The 27,284-nt window shown below is 39.3% G+C and overlaps 2 protein-coding genes across 9 annotated transcripts in view; one reads left to right on the forward strand and one right to left on the reverse strand.

The window, feature by feature from the left end:
* The window catches only part of RNF111 (ring finger protein 111), a 48,010-nt gene extending 46,869 nt beyond the window's left edge, over nucleotides 1–1,141 (reverse strand). Inside the window, exon 1 of one of the 2 annotated variants that reach the window (XM_051628481.1) lies at nucleotides 1,103–1,141. In XM_051628481.1, the coding sequence (XP_051484441.1) occupies nucleotides 1,103–1,107 (5 nt within the window). In that variant the 5' untranslated portion in view covers nucleotides 1,108–1,141. Of the gene's footprint in view, nucleotides 1–858; nucleotides 1,054–1,102 lie in introns of those variants that run through there. The other variant, XM_051628480.1, reaches the window with a different exon arrangement.
* A 219-nt stretch (nucleotides 1,142–1,360) lies between these two features.
* On the forward strand, nucleotides 1,361–27,022 carry SLTM (SAFB like transcription modulator). 7 transcript variants are annotated; one of them, XM_051628488.1, is made up of 21 exons: nucleotides 1,361–1,582; nucleotides 2,297–2,384; nucleotides 10,701–10,774; nucleotides 11,073–11,258; nucleotides 11,697–11,744; nucleotides 12,737–12,764; nucleotides 14,105–14,573; nucleotides 15,137–15,186; nucleotides 17,140–17,258; nucleotides 19,029–19,178; nucleotides 19,272–19,381; nucleotides 19,471–19,550; nucleotides 19,977–20,068; nucleotides 20,292–20,455; nucleotides 21,463–21,631; nucleotides 22,096–22,220; nucleotides 23,313–23,480; nucleotides 24,322–24,636; nucleotides 25,091–25,238; nucleotides 25,843–26,000; nucleotides 26,365–27,022. In XM_051628488.1, exons 1-21 carry the CDS (start codon nucleotides 1,391–1,393, stop codon nucleotides 26,471–26,473), a joined length of 3,042 nt encoding a protein of 1,013 aa, XP_051484448.1. In that variant the 5' UTR covers nucleotides 1,361–1,390; the 3' UTR covers nucleotides 26,474–27,022. The 7 variants fall into 7 exon arrangements, with proteins under 7 accessions (XP_051484448.1, XP_051484450.1, XP_051484447.1 ...); XM_051628483.1 differs by having other exon boundaries at nucleotides 1,362–1,582; nucleotides 19,471–19,631; XM_051628485.1 differs by having other exon boundaries at nucleotides 1,362–1,582; nucleotides 19,471–19,631; nucleotides 25,103–25,238.
* Nucleotides 27,023–27,284: the final 262 nt, after the last annotated feature.

Here is a 27,284-nt window from a genome sequence, read left to right on the forward strand (position 1 = left end):
GAAAGCAAAGAGGAGGATAGTGTTACAAATCCTTGTACATTCAGGACTTAATTTGCACAAAAGGTTCAACCAAGATTTATTAAATAAAACAAATTCTCATTCATTTATATCAATATACTATTTCTGACTGAAGAGACAGGAGGATTCTTGTTACTTAAAACTGGTTTAAATGTACTTAAATTCACAGATTCTGAATCATTTGAAGATACAATAGCAGCTGTAACATCTCATATTGGCAAAATAACTTCAAGTGCTCCCTACAGAAAGCGAATGAAATGGTAACTAGGAGGTTGCATTACATGCTAGAAATGCAGCCTAGTAAAACATAACACAAGGCACTTTATTCGTTAACAATTTAAAACATTAATAGAATAGTACTGTGCCTCTAGAATACTTCCAATAAAAAGCTGTTATGCAAATAGATCTACTTCTCCCTAGATTGTTCTTCCCCATAGCTTTAAAATCACCGGAACTACTGATAAAAGGCGCCAGTACTTCACCTCGGTAAAACTGGTAAAATCAGCGTTAGTTAAGCATATTTCCTAAACTCCAAGAGGCCGGTAGTCAGAGCAAGCCGGAAGGTACAACCCACCTCGTTAATGCGAACGGAGACGGCCCAAAAATATGTAAATAAAATTGGTTTTATTTTTTAAATGATATACTCAGAGAATTCTTCTGGCACGGATCCCATGAACACTCCATCACCAGAGCTAACGAACCGAAGCAGCAGGTAAGCTTTCCAAAGCCCACGAAACCTGCAGCAAATTTCCGCCCTGGGCGATCGCTTCCCCCGTTCCGGGCAGAGCGGCGGCTCCCGGGGCCCGGAACCTCGCGCTGTCCTCGCCCGCCCAGCCTCACCGCACACACATCCCGGCACCGCACGCCTCCTACACGCTGGTTTTTCCCAAACAGGCCCACAGCTGCACGGAGTCTTCAAACACAAGCTCTCAAGAGAAACCAGCGAACCAGAAGGCCACACCATGGCAGCTAGCACGGCGCTTCCTCGGGCCTCCAGCCCAGCAGCCGCCGCAGCCTCCCGCCCCAGCGCAGGCCCGCGCCTCCCGCCAGGCCCGGCCCCGCCGCCCGCACCGCCCCGGGGCACCTCATGGCTTTCGGCGCCACTCCCTGCAGAAGCAAGAGCCCAGCCCTGCGCCGAGCCCCGGCCCGTCCTTCCTGGGCGGGCCCGGTGAGGCCGAGGCGCAGCCCGGCTCCCTCCCCTCCCGGCCCGCCCGCCGCCAACCTCTGGCGGGGAGGTCCCGGCGCCAGGTGAGCCGCAACGCGCCTGCGCCGCGCCCACAGGTCGGCCGCGGCCTCCATCCGGGTACTGGGCGGCCGGGCGGGCGGGGGGGGTTTCATTGTGCGTGCAGCTGCCGCGCTCAGTCGCTCTAAAATGGCCGCCGCCTCCTCTCCCGCAGCCGCGGGGGCTCCCGCGGCACCCACCGCCCCGGCGGCGGTAGCGCTGCCCCCCACGGAGAGCAAGAAGATCACCGACCTGCGGGTCATCGATCTCAAGTCAGAGCTGAAGCGGCGCAACTTGGACATCACCGGCGTGAAGACCGTGCTCATCTCCCGGCTGAAGCAGGTGAGAGGCCGGCACAGGCCGCGGGGGCTGCTCCTGCCCGGCCCGGCCCGCCGCGGGGCCCGACCCGCCGCCGCTGCCCGCCAGGCTCCGGGGGCGGGGCCCTCGCGTCCCGGCGGCGGCCCCCGGTGCGGGGGGCGGGACCTCTCGCAGTGCCGGGGCCGGTGAAGGGGCGAGGGTCCGCTGGGAGCGGGCAGCCCGGCGCGGCCCTGGCAGGGCGGCACGCCCCTCCCGGCTGGGCCGGGCTGGCTGTCCCGGCTGGTGGAGCCCGGCCAGGCTGGTGGAGCTCGCCCCGCGGCCTTGCGGCCCGGCTGCCGCCCCGGGCGCTGGAGCTCGTAGGGCGGCCGAGGGAGCGAGCCCCGGGGACGCTTGGTGCTGTAGGGTTTCTGTGCAGTCCTCCGTCCTGCTTTCCTGCTGCCCTTCTGCTATCGCGGGTGTCGTAGTAGCCTTCCAGTGTTAGGTTTCCACAGAGAAATGTGCTGATCGTTGATCAGCTGTCCTTTGAAAATGTCATTTTAAAAGCTTAAACTCTCGTTATTATCGTTATCGTTCCTTCCCACTCCTCCAACTATACGTTAAAGGTTTAATCCAAAGTATTTTATAAAATACTTTGGAGAGGGGAAAAAAGTAGTTTGGCTCACTGAACTCTGCTGAAGTCAAATCGTCTAGCTTCTCACCAAAATCCGTGACAAAGTTTTTGGTTTTTGTCTCATTTAGGCTATTGAAGAAGAAGGAGGCGATCCAGACAATATTGAAATAACTGTTTCGGCCGACACACCCACCAAGAAACCCACTAAAGGCAAAGGTGAAGATTAATCAATATACATTACATTATTTAGCAGTTTTTTGTTGCATATATTGCCTTAAAGAATCTGGAATTGTGGCATGTAGTTTGGAAACAGTTGTGACTTTACCCTTTATGGCTTCTGTCACGTAAGATACCTTTTGCCTTACTCTGTGCACAGTCACTGTGGATAGACAGTGTATAGGGCTGCTGGATGTATATGGAGAATGGGTGGGTTAAGAGATGTGTTATGAGGTAGTGTCTGTATTGCCTGCATATCCTGGAGGCTTGTGCTGTGTGTGCTGAGGCTGTGTAGGTGATCTGTGAGGTTTTTGGAATAGGATGCATTGAGATCCTGAACATGGGGTGTTACAGGTGCAGAGTGAGCACAGGAACCACTGTACAGCTCTGGTGCTGGGAGTGTCTGTGCAAGAGTGAGGGGGGAACTAAGAGGTTTTGCCGTGAGGAGGTGCTGGACCTAGGCTGGTGAGGAGTGTCCCATAGTACGTGGTAGGAGTCACTGCCTGAAGAGGACTCTGTTGTGTGGGTTTATCATCCTTTTTACTGAATTTCTTCAGTGGGCTCTGAAGGCTTATTGTGAAATGCCCAATTAAGAGATTCTAGTTTTCGGTTGTGAAAAATAATTAATTAGATTCTAAACAGATCTGTTCGGCAGTGATTGTGTTGGCTCTGTATCCTTTTTTGTAAGTATTTAAATACTGCGTGAGTTTGAGTTCTGGGGAATTTCTGTTTGTTTTTTTTCTTTTGTGAGCATACATATTTAAGTTATACTGGGAAAGGTATGTTTTATGCGTAGCATTCTTCATAGAACATACATGCTTGGAATGTTCATATATGTGTGTTACAAATACCTGTTTTGGAAGTGATCAGTATTGTTCCACTGTCACTGAGTTTTGTGGTAGAAGTGATTATTCATGCTTTTTTCTGGTGCTGTGATTGGGGAATTTAATAATAAAATCTATTTACTTAGAAAGTTTTAATAACTTAGCTGTAGTTTTGACACTAGAAAAGTGAAAGGAAATAAACTGTTTCACAATGTAGTTTCATTTTATTCTGTGATGTTACTTTGTTCCCTACTCTGGAGAAAACCTGATGCTTAAGAAAACTACATGGAAGTTAAATAAGGAAACACTTCTCCAGTTTTTCATGTAGACATCTAAATGGCTATTTGTTCTACTGTGATGAACACTTCTCTTACCTGCTGCTTTTCATCCTCCGGTTCTCCAAACTAGTATCATGATGAGCATAATGTTCTTGCTTCTTGATTAGATACACTGTTTTGCTTCTGCAGAGGTAGTTTCTCTACTAGTGCTGCCTGAGGCAGGGCTTCAGCGTAGCTGTTCCCTGCAAGCTCTTCTGTGGAATTGCATTGTAAGGTGTTCATATGACATGTACGTTCTTGGTAAGAGTTAGAGTAAAACTTGACCTTCATGAAGTTCTTATCCGCTCACTTTGCAAGCTTAAGAATTTTTCCTCATTACATTTTTTTTTTTTAATTACAAGTCTTACGAGCAAATTTTGTGCCAAAAATATGAGAGGCTCATGCTGTATTAATCTTCAAATATGAAACAAAAAACCTCGCAAATTCATGTAGGGAAAACATTTTCTGATCTTACTGGTTTACTTCTAAGTGTAAGAAAGAATATTTTCTTTCTTTTTAACTGTTCCTTGTATGTGTTAGCTGCTGATTCTGATGTTCTCTCCTTTGCAGAAAATATCCTTTGAAACTTGGAAATCTAGCACTTCAAAAATTCGTTTCCTAATGTGTCACTAGGAAACTTTCAGAGGCATGTGGGCGATGCGTGCCCGTCAACTGAATGCAGGAGAACTGAGTTTTCATTTAAAATTAACAATCTTGATCCTGCTTGTGCTTGTACGTGTTCTTCACTACGTGTTGCCTCCTTCATTCATTTTGCCAATAGATCGCTCAAGGCCTTTTGCTCCACTCAGTTTTAGACTAAAACTGAGTTTCTAATTATTTTGCTGCTGCCCAGCAGTAAAATTAATGGCACTAGTAGTCCTAAACTATTTTTCTCCTTGCTATTATTGCTCTACAAAAGAGGGTAGCAATATTAGATATTTGTTAGAGTTACGGTGAAAGGTCCAGAGAATAGGAATAATGGGGAAACCTCCTCATAGCAGCCAGAAAGAGTTGAATGGGAGGGAGGAAGGAGATTTCCCTTCAGAAAATGGCAAACTGTGTTAGGTGGTTGTCAGTTTTAGATCTGAATGTCTTTTGTAGCCAGTTTTACTGCAGCTCTTAAGGTCTGTGGAAAAAAGTGAGATGTCTAATTCTCTAGCATTGGTTTGTTAGAAAAACTTGATCTGGAATATTGTTGCAGGCTGAATGAGAAGGGAAATTGTGTGTGTTCCCTCTCATTGCCTTTTGTGTGTGCATTTTGACAAAAATGGAAAAGAGTAGGAATGAGATTAAGGGTGGGACTTTCTTAGATTGGGATTTTGTCATAGCCTGGTACATTAATTATCAACTGAGAATATACTGCAGTTTTTTACTGGTCTGTTCAAAGTTTTTTACAGCAATGATGCAAAGCCAGCTTGCTATGAGATAGGGATGAAACATCTGTAAAACACTATGAGTAGGGAAATAAGGCTTTGACTAAACTGATTTGAATGTAGACCATCTTTCTTACAACAAACAGCAGCCTGCCAGTGTCCCATACAAAGTTCTGCAGCATAAGTTATTCTACAAAAAAGGAGTCATATTTAAAATAGTGCATTTACTGACTTGCCCAAAAATGAGATACACAGAGGGAGCCACATGGCTTTTCACCAGGAAAATGTATAACTGGAGGATTTTACATCAGGACTTTAAGAATTATTTCAGAAGGGTTCTGAAATCTATCAAGAAACCGTGATCAATACTGTATGCAAAGTTAGTAAAAATTTAACGCTTTTTCCTAGAAGCTAATTTATTTAAGTATTAGGAGCAGTGAGGAACTGCAGAACAGTCAATCAGAAGAGCTATACAGGTGAGATCAGTTGGTTTTGGCAATTAAAGTTTGGAAGCTTAAAGATGGTTCAAATACCAAATCTCGTTCTTTAATTGCCCCAGCTGTGCTTCTCCATCCTGGAATTCAGTAGATATGGACAAAATCTTTATTTTTGTACAAAGATGTCAGTGTTTGTAAAAAGCTATTAATCTCAAGCCCAACATTCTGCTGCTTATTCTTACTATCTGGAGGAAGTTCCTTTACTGCTTGTATGAAATATGTCTCAAATGTTTCCAATGCGGACGTTCTTTTGAAGTATCTGCAGCCAAAATATCATAGCATATTGATACATAATAGTGTGGTGATTGAAATTTACTTTTCTGCCTTGTTTTGGAATTAGTGTGGATGAAGAACAGATATTAGGCTAATACATTTTAACCTCAGAGTATTAATGTGAGCAAAGATGATTATTTGCTGCCCTTTGAGTTTCTAAGGCCAGTTAAACACCTATTACTTTGTGTCTTAAGTACCCCTCTAGTTTCTGATTGAATTTCCAGTTTGAGAATACTCTTTCTTAGATCAAATGCTGACAACTGGCAGTAGCTGGCTTATACTATTGCCCAAATAATTTTGGCTTCTTTGTTTAGTTACTTAAAAAACTAAGTTATACACTGTTGACCTTCAAAAGGGGTGGAGTGGGGGAAATGATCTGTCATTATGTCATCTGTCCTTCAGGAATATTAAAGTAACTATTTTAACAAAGTGTTCATTATTTCTTTTCCTGAGTTGTTAACATCTGTTACTGTAGTTCTGTGATTTGATTTCTGAAATGCTGTGCAGCAAGCTTGCCCAGAGGTAGATCAGAGTTCTTATGGCTAGTGAATCATTGGTGGAGAAAGATAGGGATTCCCAGCCCCACTGAAAATAGGTGTTTTATGGCCGTGTTGCACACATGATGTTATTTGTGGGGTGCTAGAACAAATGCCTTGATTTTAATCTTGAAAAATCTAATTTTCCTATTTTTTCTAATTTAAATATTTTTCAGAATACACTTTTAAAATGAGTCTTCTTCCTGACCTTTGCTGACCTGTTTTTTATTTTTTTTAAGGCAAGCAGGTAGCTGCCTTGTTGCTTCTTAGTGGTTGGTTCTGTTGATCTGCTTTGCAGTTGCTGCATAAAATAGCAAAGATTGAAAAGCAACTTCTCCAAATATTCTTGAGGGACATGTGCATTTGCACACAGTGCTGTTGGACAGCTAATTAAGGCTCTTAATGTTACATTGTCTGTCTTAATTGACTTACAAAATAGGTTTGTAAATCTATTACATCTAGGATAACTAGTGGTTTTCAATCACTGTGTATCCCTGCAAATTCTTACATGCTTCTTTCAAGATTAAACCAGCTGTTGAGACCCTACTCTTTTCTCAAGTGTTTAACTCAAGGCAGAGTACATTGTAAGAAAATTAATACGTTCTCCTCTTTTCGAGAAAAAAAATGTGTGTAAATTATTTGTAAAGAGGACATGCCTTTTAAACTAGACTTTCTTCTTTCATGTTAATGAGTTGATGATGTAGAGAACAGAATCTGTCGCTGGATGGAGGGAATTTTTAAGCTAAGATACCCACGTAGATGATGATAGAAATTTAAGATACTGTAAGTTGTAGTCAACACTTGAAAAATAACATGCAGATTAAACCTTGGAAACACTTGCATAGTTGGTTCCAGTATTTCCAAGTGGTATTAATTGTTTAAGTTATGATATATTATGCCTTATTGAAGCGAGATATAAATGGTGTACAGCAAACTGCAGGTGCCCTCAGAGAGGAAGGAGTAGTCTTGCCAGATACTCTGAGTAATTCCTAAGGTGGGAGTGAGTGATATGTCCAATTAGCTGGACTAGAAAGTGTGACAAATGTTTAATCCTGCGATTGCAAATTGTAGCAAACCTTACAAACAAGTCAGTGGTTTTCCAGAGAGTGTCCAACTTTGCAAAGTAGATCCTTTATAAAAACCATAAGTGACTAAGACCAGTATCCTGTGGACACTTTAGGAGACTTAAATATTCTTGATATCTATGATACCATTTAAGAATACAGAAATGTAACAGGTTAATTTATTTTTGTTAATATTGTGACAAATGATACTATTAAAATTGTAGTAGACTTCTTAACTAAATAATGCTATAAATAGTTTGTTCCATTCCAAAGATTTTCTTTCCCCTTCTTCTTTTTTGCCTCCTGTCCCATATCCATGTTTTTGATGAATCTTAAGCATCAGCTGTGACAGAATCTTTTGGGGGTTTCAGTAGGAACACCAGAAGAAATGAAAGCACTAATTATTCCATAATTTTATAAGTGTGTCACTCGACTTCTGCATGAGATGCAAATGTCTAGTTTGATTAAGACTTGCCTGAAGTACACTCTTCTATAATTCTGTATACACTCAAGTAGCCTGAATTTCTCATGTAGGGGACCATGAATAGGTAGAACAAACTTATGCTACTTTAAGGCTTGTGAGACAAAAGCTCTACCTGCATAATGTTAAACCAGTGTTTGAAAGCTGTTCTAAATCTTCTACTCCTAAGGAGAATATTCATTTTCTGTGTAAACAGACTTGAAATTTTATGGTGTGTATCAATTGCCATTGCCAGAAAAGGGATTGAGCATGGCTTATAATGGAGTGCTATCATTCCATAGTACTTGTGGTGTTAGGCACCTAGTTTTGTGATTTAGTGCTGCTTACACCACTGACATTTTCAATAGCCACTGCCTGGATAAACCTGTGCATAAATTTTACTCTGTGTTTACAGCTTGTATGACTCGAGACCTACTTTGCCTGCTGTCTGCAGAAGGTCCAGCTGTTCTGACTGTAATTGTTAACATATATTTTAATCCTAGTTCTTTTCCTCAAAGTGATATCACTCTTGAATAAATGCACAGAAACCGTTTCTGACAGATGTTTGTTGCAATCTGACTTTAGTTATGTGAAATTATAAGCCGTGTGCCTTTCAGTAGCTCATTATAGAAGAGTATCAGTATGAAGAAGTTCTGCATTTTTGTGGACACTGGCATTTTGGCTGTACCAAGATCTGAAAACTGTCAATTGGAACCTTGAAGTGCCACTTTTGAGCAATGAGACTCTAACCAGATCAAAGTAACCCAAAACACAGAAGTGAGAGGGAAAGCAAACTTCCTGCCACTTTGTGGCTTGAAGCTGAAAAAGTGAAGGTCATTGTTCAGGTTGTCTGTGCCTTAGAGTACGTCTGGTACTCAGAGTAAGTGGGACTTACTGCAAAGACAGACAGACTTAAAAAAAAAAAAAAAAAGCTAATGAAAATATGTATTCCTGTCTGACTTAATATAGCAGCAAACAAAAGATATGGACAGCTTTGTACTCATAGGTATAACTTCCTCTTGATGAGGACGTAAGTGAAATATACTTCTCTAGCTGGCTTGCAGAGTGATGGGGCTAATTTGAAGTAGCTTTGTAAACTTACTTTTCTATTCCGTATGAAGTCTGGGTTCTACTGTACCTGCCAGATTTCCCCAGGCAAAATGAGTGAATTTAAATACCTTTCATGATGGTACATGCTGGGGAGTTGCTAAATACACCTAGCATCTGCTGTGCATGTTTGCCTGCTTCTGTATATGCTTAGCTGGATATGGGATGGTGGAAAAACTTGGACTGTATGGTTTAGCAAACTGAAGAACTGAAATGTGAGAGGGCTGTAATGGAAAACTGTTAAGTGTGTGTAGAAATCCTTGCTGTCTCACTGCTTTTTACTTACATTGAAAATATCTATGGCTGTAGATGCGATCACAGGATGCTATAACACTAATACCAAATTTGGGTCAGGTTTGCTTCCAGGTATCAGCTGTGAAGCATATATAAAAACCTGCCCTTTCCAGTGTAAGTTCTCTCCTCTTTCTGAGGAAAGCCAGCTTCCGTACCCATACCTATGCTGCTGGCTTTTCATACCAAAATCTCATAAATCAATTGTGTTATAAATATAAGCCAGGAATGTTTAGTTTGTTTTAATTTCTATAAACAAAACAACACTGTGCTGAATATGGGAGTACTGTCAAAGGGCTGCCTTTCAGTGAAATGAGTAAAACCAATTGGAATATAAGTAAAACCTCTTTCTTCTTACCCTATAGTTGAGCAATTTTCAGCTTTGAAGTGCATAGAGGAAATGTCTATGAAAGACTATGGAAAGACTAGTTGCTGATAAAAATTGCCAGTTCCAGGTAGCAGAAATGTCTGTGCTGTATCAGACTTTGGCTTATGTTTTTTCTTTTCTGTTATTTTTGAATACCTATAGAATAGCTTTAGCCATTCATTAGAAGATAAAAGGATGAGGGGAGATGTCAAAAAATAGTGTTAAGTACTGATCATGACGGACATCTCATTTGCATCTTGAATTGACACTGGTTTTCAGTAGGAGATAGTAAAGCTGCTTCCTAACAGAACTGCTTTGTACCTTTGGCTACTGAAAACCATCACATAGGCCAGTCTTTGACAGAAGGAATCAAGACAGAATGCTCTACAGAGGATATGTTTGTGTGGAGATATTTTTATCTAGTGTCCATTGGTCTTGTTTTTGTGGAAGAATAAGGAAATGCAATGGGTTCCAAAGGGAGCTGTGTCTAGTCATCATCTCCACAGAGTCCGTATAAAGTGTGCATGTGCTAGAAGAAAAGAATTCTTCAGTGGAACATGCCCTTAGTACAGTGAAGAATGTGTAGAAAACCCAGGTGTTTCATCTGACTCGGTTCTTCTGCTGATTGTTCCCTGTAGTGATGAAAAGCACTGAAAAAGGTGGCTTGGAGAGGCTGGGCAGTTCCTGTACTTACGGATACTAAAAAACACAGCTAGATGAATGCCTGAGCAATCTGTTCATACTTAGCTCTACTTAGTTCTGCTTTTGAGTGGGAGGTTGGGTGGACTAGATGATCTTTAGAGGTTCCCTCTAACCTAAATTGCACAGTGATGCTAATTATTTCAAAAAGTAGGGCCTTTCTGAAGTCTTAAATCATAAAATCTACTTAACTCCAGGAATTCTTGAAACATACACTTTAATGTTCTCCTGAATTCCATTGTCACTCAAAGTAGAAGGATTGGTATTAAAATCACTGATTTGGTTTTAACTACTTGTTTATGCAGCAGCATTGATTGTGCTACTCAGCTGATGTTTTTTCTCCTCACCTTAAAAATACTGAATTTTGGAAGGGTTATATTACAGTGAACAGTTCAGATAAGCTAGAGTATGTGGAGAATAATTAACTAAGGCCCAACACATAATCAGTAGTGAGGGGATGTCTGCTCTGCATAGCAGCTCTGGTCATTAGCATATCCTGTCATTTCAGGTAAAAAGCAGGAAGCTGATGAATTAACTGGTGATGCTTCAGTTGAAGATGATTCCTTTGTCAAGGTAATAAAAGTATGTAATTCTTTTTTCTCAGTTTGTATTTAAAAGTTCAATGTTTGGCCTGATTTTAAAAAAACCAAGAAACTTCTGTTTTCTTTGTGCTAATTTATGTGGCGATTTTGAGCATTGTTTTTACTGTGTTCACAGCTGTGATGCCTAAGGGTGTGAAAGTGTGGGGTGGGTTTTTTAAACATGCTATGAATTTTTATTTTGGATGTGATACAGTATTTTGCAGAAACTAGCAGTGAAATTTTTCAGAACACAGCTAATACCCTTAGTTATGCCAGATATTTGTTGTTCACACCAAAAGGAATGTGAGTTGGAGACTCAAGATGCAAGTGATCAAGATGGAAATGATGAATTAAAAGACTTCAAAGAATCTGCGGAAGACGAGAACTTGAATTCCAAAGAACTAGCACCTGCAAAAAAGAAAAAATACCATGACCTGGAGCCAGCAGAGACAACAGAAGATGCAGAAAAGGATTCTGAAAGTCAGGTACTTTGGTTTATTTTACATGCATTTTTTTTTGAAAAATGTAGATTTCTCTTAGTGTGTCTGGATTACTAGGCAGTCAGAACTAGTTTTTCAGTTTGTCTTGCTTGCTTATCTGGAAGGATAGTTTGTTACTTTTTTCTTTCTGTTCTCCTTGACCTGTGTTTTAATAGTCCTGAAACAATTGTGGCATTGATTGATAAAATTCTACCACAGTCCATACAGAATTCCTAAGTGGTCCTTTTCCCTGGTAGTGACACAGGTAATCTGAACACTGAACTGAAAGATGCAGGTCATGAGAACTGCTCATTGATGAGCAGTTATTGAGCGTCTGTGCCCTTAACCAAAATGTTTTCTGAGTTAACTGAATCTCTTGACTTTCTGAATGTTTACGTGTCTTACAAATAGTTTGCTGAGCAAGTCCCTCTTACATTCTCATAGGAAAATGAAGGTCAAGACATAGAAGATTACACTTTTCCAACTGTCCATGTAAGTTCTAAATCAGTTCTGTTAAGCTGGTCGTCATGTCTAATCAGTTGGAAAAGATCACTTTTAGAATGGCTTTTTGTTCCACCATGCATCTTAAAGAGTCAGATGATGCAATACAGCAAAGATAAACAGTATGGGAGGATTTCATATTGCTTTAAAATACACATAATTATAATTTCCAAATAAGATGTTCTATTTAAATGCAAAATCCTGTCTACAGTTTGGGAGTATCCAGTGCATAAACTTAGCAAGCTCTCTTAAAAACACTTCAGAGGGCTATGCCAAACGCTAACATAGTATATACAGCCTATGCAGGAGTTTAGAACTCCTTTTCTAACACAGAAATTTGCCTTTGGACAACGTTTGGGGGGAGATGTAGGTTGTTTGGGGTTGGTTGTTTTATTTTCTTAATACTAATAATCTGTAACAACTTTAAGTTCAGAAATTCTTTCTGAGTTACATGGAACTGATAGCTGAAAAGGGACATCTCGTACATGTCTTGCTCAGTGAGGTTAATGATAACTAAGTAAATGCCTATTAAAATCACTGTTTTGTTTTTAAATACTTATTGGAGGAAGTCTGCCTAGTTTCTGACTTCTGCCCTAAGCTTTTAAGGCTAGTGATGGCTTGCTTGCATTTCATTGACAGTAATTATCAGCAGTGTGATAGCCATTCTCAAGGCTTTTAGCAGGACATAGGACAGTTTAGAAATGTCCTGTTAAGTAAGGGGGGATACAAAGTAGCTGTGTGTTCTACTCAGTTGGAAACTGCAAGTATTGCAGATTTATGCCAGTGAAGTTTGATACACATTTTTGGTGATTTGACAAGGGAGGTGGATTTGACACTCTTGGTTTCTAGATAATCTTTTATTTGACAACAGTTTTCAGTTCATTAATTTGCCTTCATCTGATAGAAATTCTATGGGAAATACGAACTTCTCTACATAAAGTTTCAAAGTAGGAGACATTTAGTGTTGACTCCTTTTCTTGCAGGATGGTGAAGATGAAGAAAATGAGAAAGGTATGTTTAAAGTTTAATAGAGTTCAGAGGTCTTTAGTCTGGTAGAGCAGGTGGCTTTCTCTTGTAATATTAAATCTCTGAACTAATATTAGGCTTGTCTCCAGTACTAAGAATCAGTTGTCTCCTTATTAAGCTCAACACCTGGAATCATTGCAGTCAGTAGGTTTATTTCACTCCTAAGAGTTACTTTACTCTTAAGAGTTGATGACAGGACTTTATCAGTTACTGTGGTGAATGTACAATACAGCTGTAATACTATGATTCTTAAATGAAAAGCATAGTATTTAAGGACTCTAATTACACGGTAAGTCTTGACACAAAAGCTTCCAACTTGCACTGCAGTAACTGGTGTTTAATTGAGTGAAATTGCACCCTTAAACTCAACAAATGTATGGACCATCATATGCCTGGCTTACTGTTACTTAGAAATACCACTTGTATATAGGATGGTAAAACAAGTGTTTGGAAACCTGTGGAGTGGCTACCTGTTTTTTTTAAGCTGTGCTCATTAGTGAAACTATAGAAGGAGTGTTATGCATTTGGGCAAACAGACTTCCTGGACAGAAGTCTTAAGGATTCTACATATTGTGGACTAGAAAGGACATGGAACACCATCACTTTACACAAGATGGAACAAACACATTACTGAAGTTACAGGATAAAACTACAGACTCCATGTTTACGAGGGACCCTATGGCTGAAGTGTCTCATCTGCACAAATCCAAGAATACGGTTGGAGATGCCTCTGTGGGACTGAGATGGAAAATCTGCCCAGTGGATGAAGACTGAGAACCACTTGTCTACAAACTCTGGATTAAAGCTCCCTCCTCCTTCTTCTGCAGCAGCCTTTTACAGCTAATTTGACTGCCAAACAACTGCTTTGGAAGGAAAATCACAGGAGAGCACCAGCATGGAAGAGTGACTGAAATTCTCCAAGACTGTAATTCTGTCGGATATGGGAAGAAGTCCTAGAACCAGGAAGATTCAAAGACAGACTAAATCAAACTGTGAGCGTCCAAAGCAACTATTTTCTTCTGGAACACTAAATGCTAAACTGGAAAATGGATACTTCTTATGAAGAACGGGTATCTCCAGGATGGAACCATATTCCCCCTCCTAGTGTTTTGGTATTTGTCTCTAGAAAATGTGTTTTGCCATGAAGAATAAGTGATCCTGGGTAAAGGATTTATATTTGTGTTAATACACCTTTGTGTTTTTTTCTAACCTTCCATCAGTGCTAATAACTGGCTTTGTATTTTCTAGGTCCTATTCTAGCTTATGCATATGAAATTGTTTAAACTTCTTCTTTTGCCATATTTATTCCTGTTAAATCCTCTTAGATAAAGCAGGTTCTGGTGATGGTACACAAGAAGTATCTAAACCTCTTCCTTCAGAAGAAAGCCTAGCTGAGGCTGATCACACGGCTCACGAAGAGATGGAAGCTAACACCTCTGTGAAAGAAGCTGAGGATGATAACATATCGGTTACAATCCAGGCTGAAGATGCCATCACTCTGGATTTTGATGGTGATGACCTCCTAGAAACAGGTAAAAATGTGAAAATTACAGATTCTGAAGCAAGTAAGCCAAAGAATGGGCAGGATACCATTTCACAGAGCCTGGAGAAGGAAAGCAAGGACTATGAGATGACTGAGAACCATAAAGATGGTAAGAAGGAAGACTGCGTGAAGGGTGATCCCGTCAAGAAGGAAGCCAGAGAAAGTTCAAAGAAAGCAGAATCTGGAGACAAAGAAAAGGATACTTTGAAGAAAGGTCCCTCGTCTACTGGGGCCTCTGGTCAAGCAAAGAGGTTTGTTTTTCTATGTCAGTTCTTTACGATACTGAGTACCAGCATTCAATAAGATCACTCTACATTAAGGGGGTAGCAGCAAGAATCTTATAATTAGTATCCTATGCTCCTGCCTATAGATTTTTTTTTTTGACCGCCATAAGTTACTTTTTAAAATTCAAGATCTTCGTATAGACACTATGTCCTACTGATTGCATTGTCGAATTGTCAGCATTTATTTATTTTTTTCAAATTGATGATTTTTTTTAAATGTCCTTGTGATGATGGTAATGAACAGCTATCAGTTCTAAGAACACAAAATGAAGTCAAGTCCCCGTCCTGAAATCTGGAGAAGATTGCCATATATCCACTGAATAGAGTTGCCAGAAAATCTAGATCTTCAGGCATCTTGGGGAAAATCAGTGCAAGAATCCATAAGGGAATCATTTGTTCAAATATACAGTATAGCCCTTTTTTCTTTTTATTTTTTGAAATGTTAACATGTCTGTTAGTATTAGTAGTATAAACTGCTTCCCAAATTCTGTATTTTCAATTTTCTTCTGGTTTTTAATTTGCTTCTCTAGCTCTACTAAGGAATCTAAAGAAAGCAAGACAACATCAAAGGATGATAAAGGTAACTGTTACAAATTAGGGTGGTATTGTTTTGAACTGAATGCATTCCTGTTTGAGAAGTTGCATGCCATGTACTGCAATGGCTTACATAATGGAACTCTTCCCTCTGTAGTAAAAGATGCTAGAGGTACAGCAGTCGTTAGTTGTATTTGTGTCTCTTCTTTTAATGTTTTTTTTACTTATGCCATATTTCTCTTAAGATCAAAAATACTTATTCTAAGAGCTAATTTAAAATACATTCTCCTATTTCAAAACACTGTTGAGAGCAAAGTCCACATAAGGTTTCCCAAGTCTTTGTTTTGATGAGAAAGTGTAATTTTCAGATATGCCATACCTTGCCTACAGCAGTTTGGGTTGATGTTACACACAGAACAAACGCAAAAGCAAGTTCTTAAACATAACACCAGTACAAGTTTTTGGTTTAATTCTAGCTTATTTCAAATAAAATGATCTCTCAGACATGTACAACAGCTGAGGTGCCAGCTAGCAAAATGACGTTTGTCATTGTTTCGTGTGTTAAAGTTGGACCCATTTGTCTACCTTGGACTTTTATCTCTTATCATAAACCCCTGTATTACAATTACAAATTCACAGACTTGAGATCAAGAGCACATTATTGTGACCAGTTATCCTGATGCTTCATAGTTGAACAAATGCATTTCTATAAACTCATGTGTCTCCTTATTTTGCCTGCTATCTCACTGTCAAAAAGCGTGGTCACAGATTCTCTTGCATATCACTAATGGAAGAACAGAACTTCACCTGTTAAATGAATTTCTGAGGAGAAACTTTCATGACAGACATAACTCAGTCTTCTGTAGATGCTTGTCTGTTTGTGACAGTTACAGTGAAATAAAATGAAGATACAGCAAATCGTACTTTCATCTGCTATCATTTCATAATAGTAACTGTCATCAGCCTATCTTAAAATATATAGCCAAAGCCAGTACAGTGGCACTTTAATGATATTCTAAGCGTATCACTGTTTATCAAGATATCTGGGATTATCAAGATACTCCTATTTTGACAGTAACTGAGATTTGTTGCCTTTAGCTCTTAGTTCATCTTGATGCACTGAAGACCTCAAGGTGGTTAAATTAACTTTTAAAACTGTGCATACCACCAGATTTTCCCAACTGTTTAGCTGGAAATCTTGTTATGGTCTTGCTTGTATAGCTTCATTTTAACGTGCTTGCAAAGCGGTTCATATATTTAGCAGCAAACAAGAAGCCAGACTAAATAAGATTTAAAGATGTTGGGAATAACATCATATTAATTTATTGAGTTCTTACTTCTGTATTGTTGCAAAAATGGTTAATATCTGGGGAGGGGGGTGGTTGGCCTTTAAGGCATGTAATGTTTTTCCATCTTTTCTTCAGTGTTTTCCTTAATATGCAGGAAATAATGTTAGTGGGTTGCATCCAGTTCTACACCCAGCAGTATTTTTTAAAATTGCTCTGGACAGAGGGCAAATGCTTCAAGAAGCTGTGGAAATTGACCACATTGTTCTGGAGGCTAGGATTAGCTAAGTCTCCTCTATTTAACATCTGCCATCTCTTTGGTGCTCTCAGTAGTGTAAAGACATAATGATGGAGAACAAATGTTGGGTGCTAAAAAAAATGTTCTTGGATGGAAGTTATTGATAAGAACCAGAAGCTGAAGCTAAATGTGCCTACCCAAATGAGGGTAAAGCATGCCTTTAACATGTATGATTTCTCTAGCTCTGTCATTTGAGTATGACTTAGCCAATCTGTTGGTCTCAATACATGGGTAAATTAATGAAATCTTATGGCATATATTTTTTTTATATAGAAGACTTTTCAAGAAAGGTAACCGGATAAACAGTTACTTAAAGGTAACAGGCTAAGTTTCTCTTTTCAGCAACAGTTTAGTTCAATACTTACGGTACCTTTGTCTCCTTAATTTTTTGGCTGTTTTGTAAAACTTGTTTCAGGAAGTGCAAGCAGTGTTAGTGGTAGCAGTGGAAGTTCAACTAGAAACCTGTGGGTTAGCGGACTGTCTTCCAACACAAAAGCTGCTGACTTGAAAAATCTCTTTGGCAAATATGGAAAGGTATTTCATGGGGTGTGATGTCATGTGTGTTGTGTCTGTCTCTTCCTTCTCCTCTTCAGTTAGAGAAATTGAGTAATACTTGATTTAAATAAAAGTCAGAGAAAATGTCTAACCAATGTAACCTAAAAAAAAACAATACCTTGAGCATCTAAAGAGTGCATGCTTACAGGAAGAAGCATATATTACTTTTATAAGAAAACTTTCTTCCTGTTGAAGTAAGATGCAAAGGAAATGTCACAAATATGACTGGTCAGCACTAGCTTTAAATTTTTTTTTTTAATTACATAATGGTGGCTGTGTTCTTTTGCAGCAACTGTCTTTAACCATGAGTGTAAGATAATGTGATAACTGGTAAAATTTTAATATAACTGGTCTTTCTAGAACCTTCTGCTTTGGGAGGCTGTTTTTAAAATATGTTCTGAAGGCTTATGAATAGTAAAAATAGGTAAAATATGGGTCAGTTAATGTCAGTTCTTTTAGGGGCTCTCTCAATGACTTAATGAATTTTTTACAGGCTGCTTAAACTAAGTCTGTTTTCTTGGGTTATGGTTTAATTTAACATATGAATTCCATAGAACAATGCAGAATCCATTCAAGCTATGCAGTCTTCTGAAAACAGATTTAGTTGCAGTTGTTCTCACTTTCTCAAAGGAGTTGCTGTTAACTATCTGAATTCCTAGTGTTGGTATCGGCCTCTACAGTTGTGACATTGTTGCATCTAGTTAGATGCAACTAATTAACTAGATGCAACTAACTAAACTAGTTAGAACTTGAGTGTATCAAGTGTGTGTACTGATTTTTTTGTTGTTATTTTTCTAATGAGAAAAGTATATTTTCTTAAAACTTCTAATTCTTGAACTGTTTTTGCTGTAAAGATGCTTGGTACCTGTATTTATTTAGCTTCCCAGTTCTAAATTAATTGGAAAAGACTTAATTTCTAAATGACTGTACTATTGACTGCTAGAAAGATTAAATTGTTGCATTAGAGTAGGACTACACCAAGAAGACTGGCTCCAGTAGCTATAGAAATTCTAGCAAGGAGCTGGAACACAAAGCTTAATGCTTTCTCAGGAGCAGGTGTCAGAGAGCTGGCTGCCAAAATTGCTTAATCAGCACAGTGGCTGTTGAAGAACTGGCTCCCTTATTCAGTTACTGCTTAACACTGCCTGTCACAGACTCACAGAATCTTAGGGGTTGGAAGGGACCTCAAAAGATCATTTAGTCCAACCTGCCTGCCAGAGCAGGAGGACCTGGAGTAGGTCACACAGGAATACATCCAGGTGGGTTTTGAATGTCTCCAGAGAAGGAGACTCCACAACCTCCCTGGGCAGCCTGTTCCAGTGCTCTGTCACTCTCAGAGTGAAAAAGATTTTTCCTTCCTGCCATGAATTTGCAGCTGCTGACTTTTTGTGGGGATTCATCTGTCAGAGATGCACCACTAAAGGCAGATCAATGGTGTTTCTCTGTGTGCATTTTAATAACTGTCAAAAGCGGCATTTAGATAAATGTGCATGAGGTGGTGACTGCTCAAAACAGGACACAAGCATTAATATGCCTTGATGTGAAAGCTGGGATAAATTCTCAAAGCTGCAGCTTCCTGGGGAATTATGTGAGTGACAGTCTTTTTGGGAGGTTGTTTTTTTTGTTGTTGTTGGGGTGGTTTGGGGGATTTTTGGGTTTTATATACTAGGATAAAAGTATTATTGGAATACCATCACTTCGTTACTAGAAATGTCTCTCTCAAAACCTACATTTTACCTGTTTATGTAGGTGCTTGGTGCCAAGGTGGTCACAAATGCACGAAGCCCAGGGGCAAAATGTTATGGCATAGTAACAATGTCTTCTAGTACAGAAGTGGCTAGATGTATTGCACACCTTCACCGAACAGAGCTGCATGGACAACAAATTTCTGTTGAGAAAGTAGGTTTAATAAGATGAAAACTTTTCCCAAAATAGACCATCTTATGCAAGAATCTTTATTAACCTATTTGCGTTTGGGGAAAAATAATATAGGTGAAAGGCGATCCCTCTAAGAAGGAGTTGAAGAAGGACAGTGATGAGAAATCTGGTTCGAGCAGAAGCACAGGAGATAAGAAGACTGCATCAAGTGATAAAGCCAGCAAGTAAGAAATTTCATGTGTCTTCTGAAGTTGTGAAAAGCCTTTAAGTTGAATTTTTCTCATTCTGTTTGTGTGTTTCTTTTCCTAACAAGAACTCCATCAACCAAAAAAGAAGAGAAGAAATCTGAGAAATCTGAAAAAAAAGAAAGTAAAGAAGCCAAGAAAACAGAAGGTAAAGATGAGAAGAGTGATAATGGAGCAAGTGGCCCTAATCAAGAATCCACTAAAAAATCTGAAGAAAAGAAAAGAATAAGTATGCAATATAGCAATGTTTCCTCTTGTTAAATCTGTGTGTCTGACTTGTTTTTGGGGCATGTTTTTGCTCTTACCAGAAACCAGACAATGAAACCCCTGTTCTTTTTTAGACTCTAGTAACATATATTACTTTAGAGCTGATGTTAAAGCTTCCATATTTTATATTACTACTTAATTACAGACATGTGCTAATATGCTTTGCCTACCAGTAACAGTTGAATTTAGAGATTTAGAAATTTCACCAAGGAAAATCTGTAATAGGCAAATAGGGATGTGTGTGTGTGTTAAACCTTTTTTCTTCTTTCTTTCTTTTTTTTTTTTTCTTCTCTCACCCCTTCACTAGGTGGCAAAAGCCCAGGTCAAGTTGTAGTTTTAGACCAAACAAAAGGAGACCAAGGCCACACTAGAACTGTTAGAAGGGGAAGGTTTGATAAAGTAAGTATCTATAGAATTGATGTAATCCTTATCTGATTTGATACTACTGTACTGTTGATATTTTCACTGAAGAGTCAATAAACTATCACAAACTGTTAAGCTTAGATAGAAGCTTTGTGTGCTTTGGGATAGCCAAGTAGTTAATGATACTTGAATATAGCATCCAGAAATCTCCCTAAATGAATGGGACTTCTGAAATAACCATTGTAATCTCTGTCTATAGCCACAGATATTGAGGAACAAAGAACGTATTATTCAAGATAAAGTGAAATTCAGGGAATACAGGGGTAGAAAGGATATCTTGCCTTTTGAAAAGATGAAGGAACAGAGATTGCGAGAACACATGGTTCGATTGGAAAGAATACGACGAGCTGTTGAACTTCGAAGGTAGTAATTCAATTTTTTGCTAAAGGCTTATTTTATGCATTAAATTGATCAGATATTATATTAAGAAATCTAACTAGAATGCATTCTGTCAAGCGTTTCACTCAGATGTTAAAGTCTGAGACTTTAAAAGACCTAAGAGTGTCTTGATATGAATTAATGGACTCCAGAACTTTTGTTTAATCTTTTAATAGCCCTACATGTACATTTACAGCTTAGTGTTTGTGGTAGGGGGGGGTGTGTGTATCTCAAGTGTTACTGTATGCCAGGTTTCTTTTTGAAAAGATAAGAAGCTGACTAGGAAATGTGACCAAATTAAACAGAGAACTAGTGCTTACCTAAATAACAAATTAAAAGTAATACAATCTTGTCCCTTTAAATAAAGGGACTAAATGGCTACACTCTTCCATTCTGCTCTTCTTATGTGTTCAAAACTTTGCAAAGCATAGTCAAATGACTTGTGTTGTGAGCTGGATTTTCCTTAAGAAAAAAAAAAAAAAAAAAAGGCAAGCATAAAACTTGCAAGAAATGCCTTTTTGTAAGCTGTACAATAGGAAGGGGGAAGAAAGAAACAAAATGAAGCTTTTGACAAGTGTACCTAACCTGTACAAGTCAACATGTTATTCTGTCTAATTTTTAGACAAAAAACAGTAAGTAAATTTTTTGCTAGCTTGAAGAGGGCAAGAGCTAAAACAGCAAGTATTTTTAAGATCCCAATAATATTATTTACCAAGCTGTTATGGTCTGCAAGATGACAACACAGAGTTAAGAGTGCACATAAAGTGTAACAAGAATGCTGATACCTGATACAGTTTTTCCTAGTACCTGCTGCCTGCCCACCTGGTTCTGTAGAACATGCTGTAACCATTTTGGCTGCCTGAGGCTAACAGGCCTAGGCCTCTGATACCAGCACTTCTGTCAAGAGCTCACTCTCAAAGTTTTTTAATGTCTGTGCCTAAGGTGATGATTTTTCAGAGGAGTTTGTGACCTCTTTTTTTCCCTTCCGTTAGGCGAAGAGAAATTGCGGAGCGGGAGCGCCGGGAGCGCATACGGATAATGCACGAGCGGGAGGAGTGTCTGCAGAGGGAGAGGGAGCGCTTAGAGATCGAAAGGCAAAAGCTGGAGAGGGAAAGGATGGAAAGGGAGCGTTTGGAAAGAGAGCGTGTTCGTATTGAACAGGTGTGCACCTTAGATTGTTTGGACTGTAGTGCAAATACAGTTTTGGATTATAACCCAGTACAACGGCTGTAATCTTTGGTTTGTTTGCTTGACTGGTGAGTAATTCAATGGCAAATTCTTGCTACTGGTTTATGCAGTGGCTATGTGTGTCCTGCCTGTAATCTAACTAGCTGTTCCTAGACAATGTCACTGCAAACTTCATGTATTTTTGGGCAACAAATACAGTAGCAATACATGGAATTACCTGTAGTTACTTCTGTAGCAGCCAATAGCTTCTCCAGATCTGTTGTCTACTTCTAGAGAAGTATTCCTTATGCTCTTGAATAGTAGACTCTTTCAAAGGATGAATTGCATCAGGTAGCCTTGAACAGAGTATTAATTCTGTAAACTTGCCAACTGTTGAATAGGTATCTCTAATGAAGAGCTATTTTGTTGTGTTTATTCACCCTTCCCTTTCCTGGCAGGAACGTCGAAAAGAAGCGGAGCGTATTGCTCGTGAAAGGGAGGAGCTTCGGCGGCAGCAGCAGCAACTGCGTTACGAACAGGAAAAGAGGAATTCTTTGAAACGTCCACGTGATGTAGATCACAGGTAATCTAATTCTCAAAGCATTGTTTTACAGTGCTTAGTAAAAAGAAACAGCTAACAAGCTTGTTTTGGACTTGAAAATGCATTTCTACCTGAAACTAGTCTTCACAGAAGAACTGGGTTTCTGGTATTTGTTTTTGACATCAGTTTATGCCAAGTGTGAAACATAGTTTATATGTAGGAGAGAGTTTTGAAATAAGAGAATTTGAATTAATTATTGTAAGAGCAGAGCATAATGCAGTTCAGTGCATTAGCTAATAAAAGCTTTTCTTCTGCCTTAATAGTTGAAATTTCTAGCTTCTAATTTAAGAATTCACATTTCTGGTAAACCAATGGGTCAGGAAGTCCGTGTGGTGGCTTTTAATTTTTACTGAAGCTGATGACTTTTACCATGTGCTGTTTGAGCCACATTAATTGAACTGACTTGATATTTGATTATAAGAATAGGACTGAGACCTGAGCCATAACATTGACATATCAGTGGTACAATGGGAGGTAAGTCGTCATGGTAGACACAATAGCAGAACAGTAATATTTCCTCACCAGGGGTATAAAGACAGCTTCTTTGTTCAAGACTACTGATTACGTAATTTACTATCTCACATTCTTATCATAGGGACTCTGTAGCTGAATGTGTCTAGTGAGCAAGGCTGTGACATGCCTACACTGTTCTTTCCTGAGAAAGTTGTTCTGATTTGTGGGTGTTTTGTTTTGTCCTTGAAGGCTTTTTTTTTTTTTTTTTTTTTTAATCCTACTAAGTTTTATTTTCAAGGCACAATTTTGCTACAGTGATGTTTTTGTTGGGCTTTGGTTTTGTTTTTTAAACTACCTAACATGGCATACTATTGCTTAGGTCATATTTTGTCTCTTTAATTTGCACTTCAAACACAGGAGTGCTGCTGCTTCTTCTCCCCTCTCTCCCCCCCCCCTTAAATGATGATGTTCACTACTGTTTAAAGAGTTTACCTTTGTTAGTGGTATTCCAAAGTCAAATGAGGATCTTTAAAACAGACAATTGACTCTAAACATTTTAATGCATATTAGGCCTTGTTAGGATACATGTAAGTGATGAGAGTTCGTTTGTTTTGCTTAAAGGAGAGATGACCCTTACTGGAATGAGAATAAGAAGATGGCTCTTGATACAGATGCACGTTTCCATGGCTCAGATTACAGTCGCCAGCAGAACAGGTTTAATGATTTTGATCACAGAGAACGGGGACGATATCCAGAAGGTTCTTCTGTCCCATCATCATCTTTTGATAGGTAAGTTGAAATAATAGGGCAGATATTTGCTTGCCAGCATCACTGTGGATTTCACTCATAACTATTCAAAATTGTTAATGATGCTGAAGGCTTTGTACAGTTCTGATGCAATAGAATTGCAGTCGTGTCCTGAAATTTCTTGCATCTTCAGGACTGGTTCTTTGTATCACAATCTAGTCTGCTTTTCTGGGAGGACATAAAATCAGCTGCCTGGTGGTCTTTGGGTGACATTTCAAACTAATTTTTGCCATTATTTTTTTTTCACATCTAGTAGTAAGTAAGTTCTGATGGATTAGATCTGTCCTAATTAACTCATCTCCCTAAGAAGCAAGGCTAAAATAACTGACCTAATGAGAGTTAAGAGCATTACTTGCATGAGTCACATCTGTCAGGGTCCATGCAACTGTGCAGTAAATGCTGCTTCCAGATCCAACTGCATATTTCCATTAAGCATGTCCAGTAACCATTAGGACCATGTAACTGTACCTTCTGGACTTCTACTTTTATGCTGCAATGAACGAGAATGATATTTTCTAGCTGACTTGAGAATCTAGCATTACCTCTGCTTGATAGGAGCCAAAAAAGAGGCCCTACAATTGCTTAAATAATATTGGCCAAAATGTGAACAGATAAATGCACCAAGTTAAACTGTCTGTAAGAACTTGAGTTCAAAATTACAGTTGTAGAAATAAATACAACATGAGGTTGGAAGGATGTTTGTGTTATATACTACATACATAGTAACAAACATGCAATAGAAATATTTATGTGCATTCATAGGTGCAGAGAAATGGGAAAATGGGAGACAAACAAATTACTTTTTCCTGCTTTAACAACTTAGGAGAGAACGTTTTGTAAATCAAGGTGAAGTGAAAAAGACTCGCCCAACAGCACGAAGAGAAGAGCCAGGGTTTGAGAGATACCCAAAGAATTTCAGTGAGTCCAGAAGAAATGAACCACCACAACCAAGAAGTGAACTTCGAGATGCAGACAGACGAGAAGTGCGAGGAGACAGAGATGAAAGGAGAACAGTGATAATTCATGACAGACCTGAAATACCACACGGGCGACATCCAAGAGAGACTGGTTCAAATCCACCTAGGCCAACAAATTGGAAGGGCGAGGGAAGCATAAGCACAGACAAACGGGATGGCAGGTAAATTTCCTGGCTAAACAGCACACTAGTGAAGGAACTGATTCTTGTAGAATTTATCCATAGTAGCAATTCCTCAGGAATTGATGTGTAAAGAGAGAACTGGTCCCTCCGAAAGAACAGGAAAATCACTTTCCAAAAGCATGAGGAAAAAAATTGTCTATAGGTTGTCACATCAGCTAAACCTAATCTCTTAAGCTTGATGCTGATTCCCATCACTCTTTTCTTAATCATGTATAGCAACCTATAGTAAGGAGGTTTTTGTGCAAGAATGCAGATATAAACAATTAACATGTAAGGTCTAATTATTTAGAGCCACATAGATAAAAAAAGAATGTTTCTAAGAAGCTAACTGTAAGTTGCTAGGAGCCTGAAAAACAAAAAGGAATCTTTGAAGTTTAGATGTGCTGTGATTAATATTGATTCTATTATACTGAAACCAAAATCTTGATCAAAGCAATTTCCACAGAGGCGAGAGACCGGATCGATCGGGAAGAGAAGTGTCTGGACACGTGAGAGGTGCACCCCCTGGTAGCAGGAGCAGTGCCTCTGGGTATGGAAGCAGGGAAGGAGAGCGAGGAGTGATGGGAGAAAGAGGTGGACAAGTGAGTCATCTTCTTGTGTTTGCCTGCATGAGTGGGGCTGGAAAATGTAAAATCACACTGGAAAAAATGACCATGTAGCATCACATAAGTCATTAGCAAGCATTCTGGCTATTACCAAGTTACTTTATTTTAAAGGTTCTTTTCTGTTGGGTTTTTTAATAAGCCAAGAAATTGCAGAAAAGGCACCCAATTCAGATAGGTCAGAACCATACCTGAATTAGGTGCTGATTAGGCTTTTAGGAAGTTGTTGTTATCCTGTTTTCAGGGTCTTAATCTGACACTGCATGATACTCGCAGGGCAGTTTTTCACTCTGATCTATAATGTGCTACTGAGAGAAAAACCTTCTGTAAGCCTTGTCTCTAAGGCTACCGACCACATGCTTCATGCTATGGGATCCTGAAGCATTTTTCAAATAAAGTGTTTCACGTTCTGTAGATATATGGAACATCCTTGTCAGTGATTATAGGAGATGAGCAGTTCATGGGAGCTTTGCTCCCTGCATACCCAGTCATTGTTCTAAATATTAACTGTCTTGAAAGCTTGTCTTTTGTTGATAAGGACGTACTTCTTTCATTCTGAGAATGACTGTCACTTTCTTACTAGCACTACAATGAGGACAGACACGTTGTTGAACGCCACAGTCGTGAAACTGGACCAAGAAAAGAATGGCATGGACCTAGTTCTCAAGGAAGTGGGTATCATGACACAAGGAGAATGGGAGATGGCCGGGGAGGAGGTGGCATGATGTCTCCACACACAAGGTACAAAAACTACTCCTTTCTCTCAATTCCCTACTCTCTCTACTCTGAGCTCTCAAAGCTGTGGTTACACTTACGAAGTAAAATAAGTCTGGGTGCAAGCAGCGTTACTTTCTGGGGACAGGTTGCTGCTGCACAACATAGAAACCCTCTTTCTGTGCCAGCAAGTGGCTCCACAGCTGTCATTTGCCCGTTCAGCTGCACAAAGCCAGTGACTTCTTGCAAAGTCTCTTTCCTTGTGTGGTTTCAAGTCTCTTTTGAGACTTAAGAGTTTAACAGTTGAGTGATAAGAGAAGTAACAATGTTCTTCTTACCTGTACACCAGGAGTTTAGATACTTACCCTTTTTTTAAAACCTTTGTTTCCAGTAACTCTTCACCAATTAATAGAGTTGTACAGATCACAGGCAATTCCATGCAGAGGGGAAGTGGCTCAGGATTTAAGCCATTTAAAGGTGGACCTCCACGAAGATTCTAAGATCTACAGCTGCTTGGTTTCAAGATAACTTATTGAAATCTCTTGTAAACTTTCTTTGATTAAAAACAGGAAATCTTGTCTGGAAGTCCTGGTTAAATTTTTTTAATTTAACATGATTACTTTCCTCTCAATTTTGGAGGCATTTTAATAGTTACGTTGTAATTTTTGGATAGCTTTTGTGTATCTTTGATAAGCATTTTCCCTGAGGCACTAGAGCTGTGTAAAAAACAAGTTGGAACCAAAATATTTGTTAATCCTGTATAAAAGAATAGTTTGCAGCTGTGTGCTAGTAGTTTGATTTTCCAACATTAGCTCTGTGGTGTCATGCTTTAAAGTTAGCTACTAATCACAACATACACAACTATAACCTCCATTTTGAAGGTTGTCCAGGCTATTATCTCTGCTTTCTAATTTGTAGAGAAATAAGATTGTTCTTTCATTACTGGGTATTATGTAACCTATTTTTGCAGAAGGTACTGTTACATCGAGTGCATTTATGTGTATTCTTGCAAATGTATTCTTTTGAAATAAACCTTCATATTCTGTATAGCTTCTAGTCAGTCTTTGAAACAGTCTTTGGGGAAGGAAGACAGAATCAAACAGAGATGTTGGTTTAGCAAGTCAAAACATGTGTGCCATTAGCTTCCAACTAAAACTTACTACTATTCCTGAATTGAAAATCTAGAAGCACCTGTGATAGCACAAGAATGATTAGTACCAACAAATCTGGGAACACCCATGGCAGGCCTAAAGAAATAATTTTGCAGTTTGCTCTTTGTGTGCAACAAAGCTCTAGCAGAACTTTGCTACA

The sequence above is a fragment of the Apus apus genome, chromosome 10 (assembly GCF_020740795.1).
Source record: "Apus apus isolate bApuApu2 chromosome 10, bApuApu2.pri.cur, whole genome shotgun sequence".
In the NCBI taxonomy this organism is placed as follows: domain Eukaryota; kingdom Metazoa; phylum Chordata; class Aves; order Apodiformes; family Apodidae; genus Apus; species Apus apus.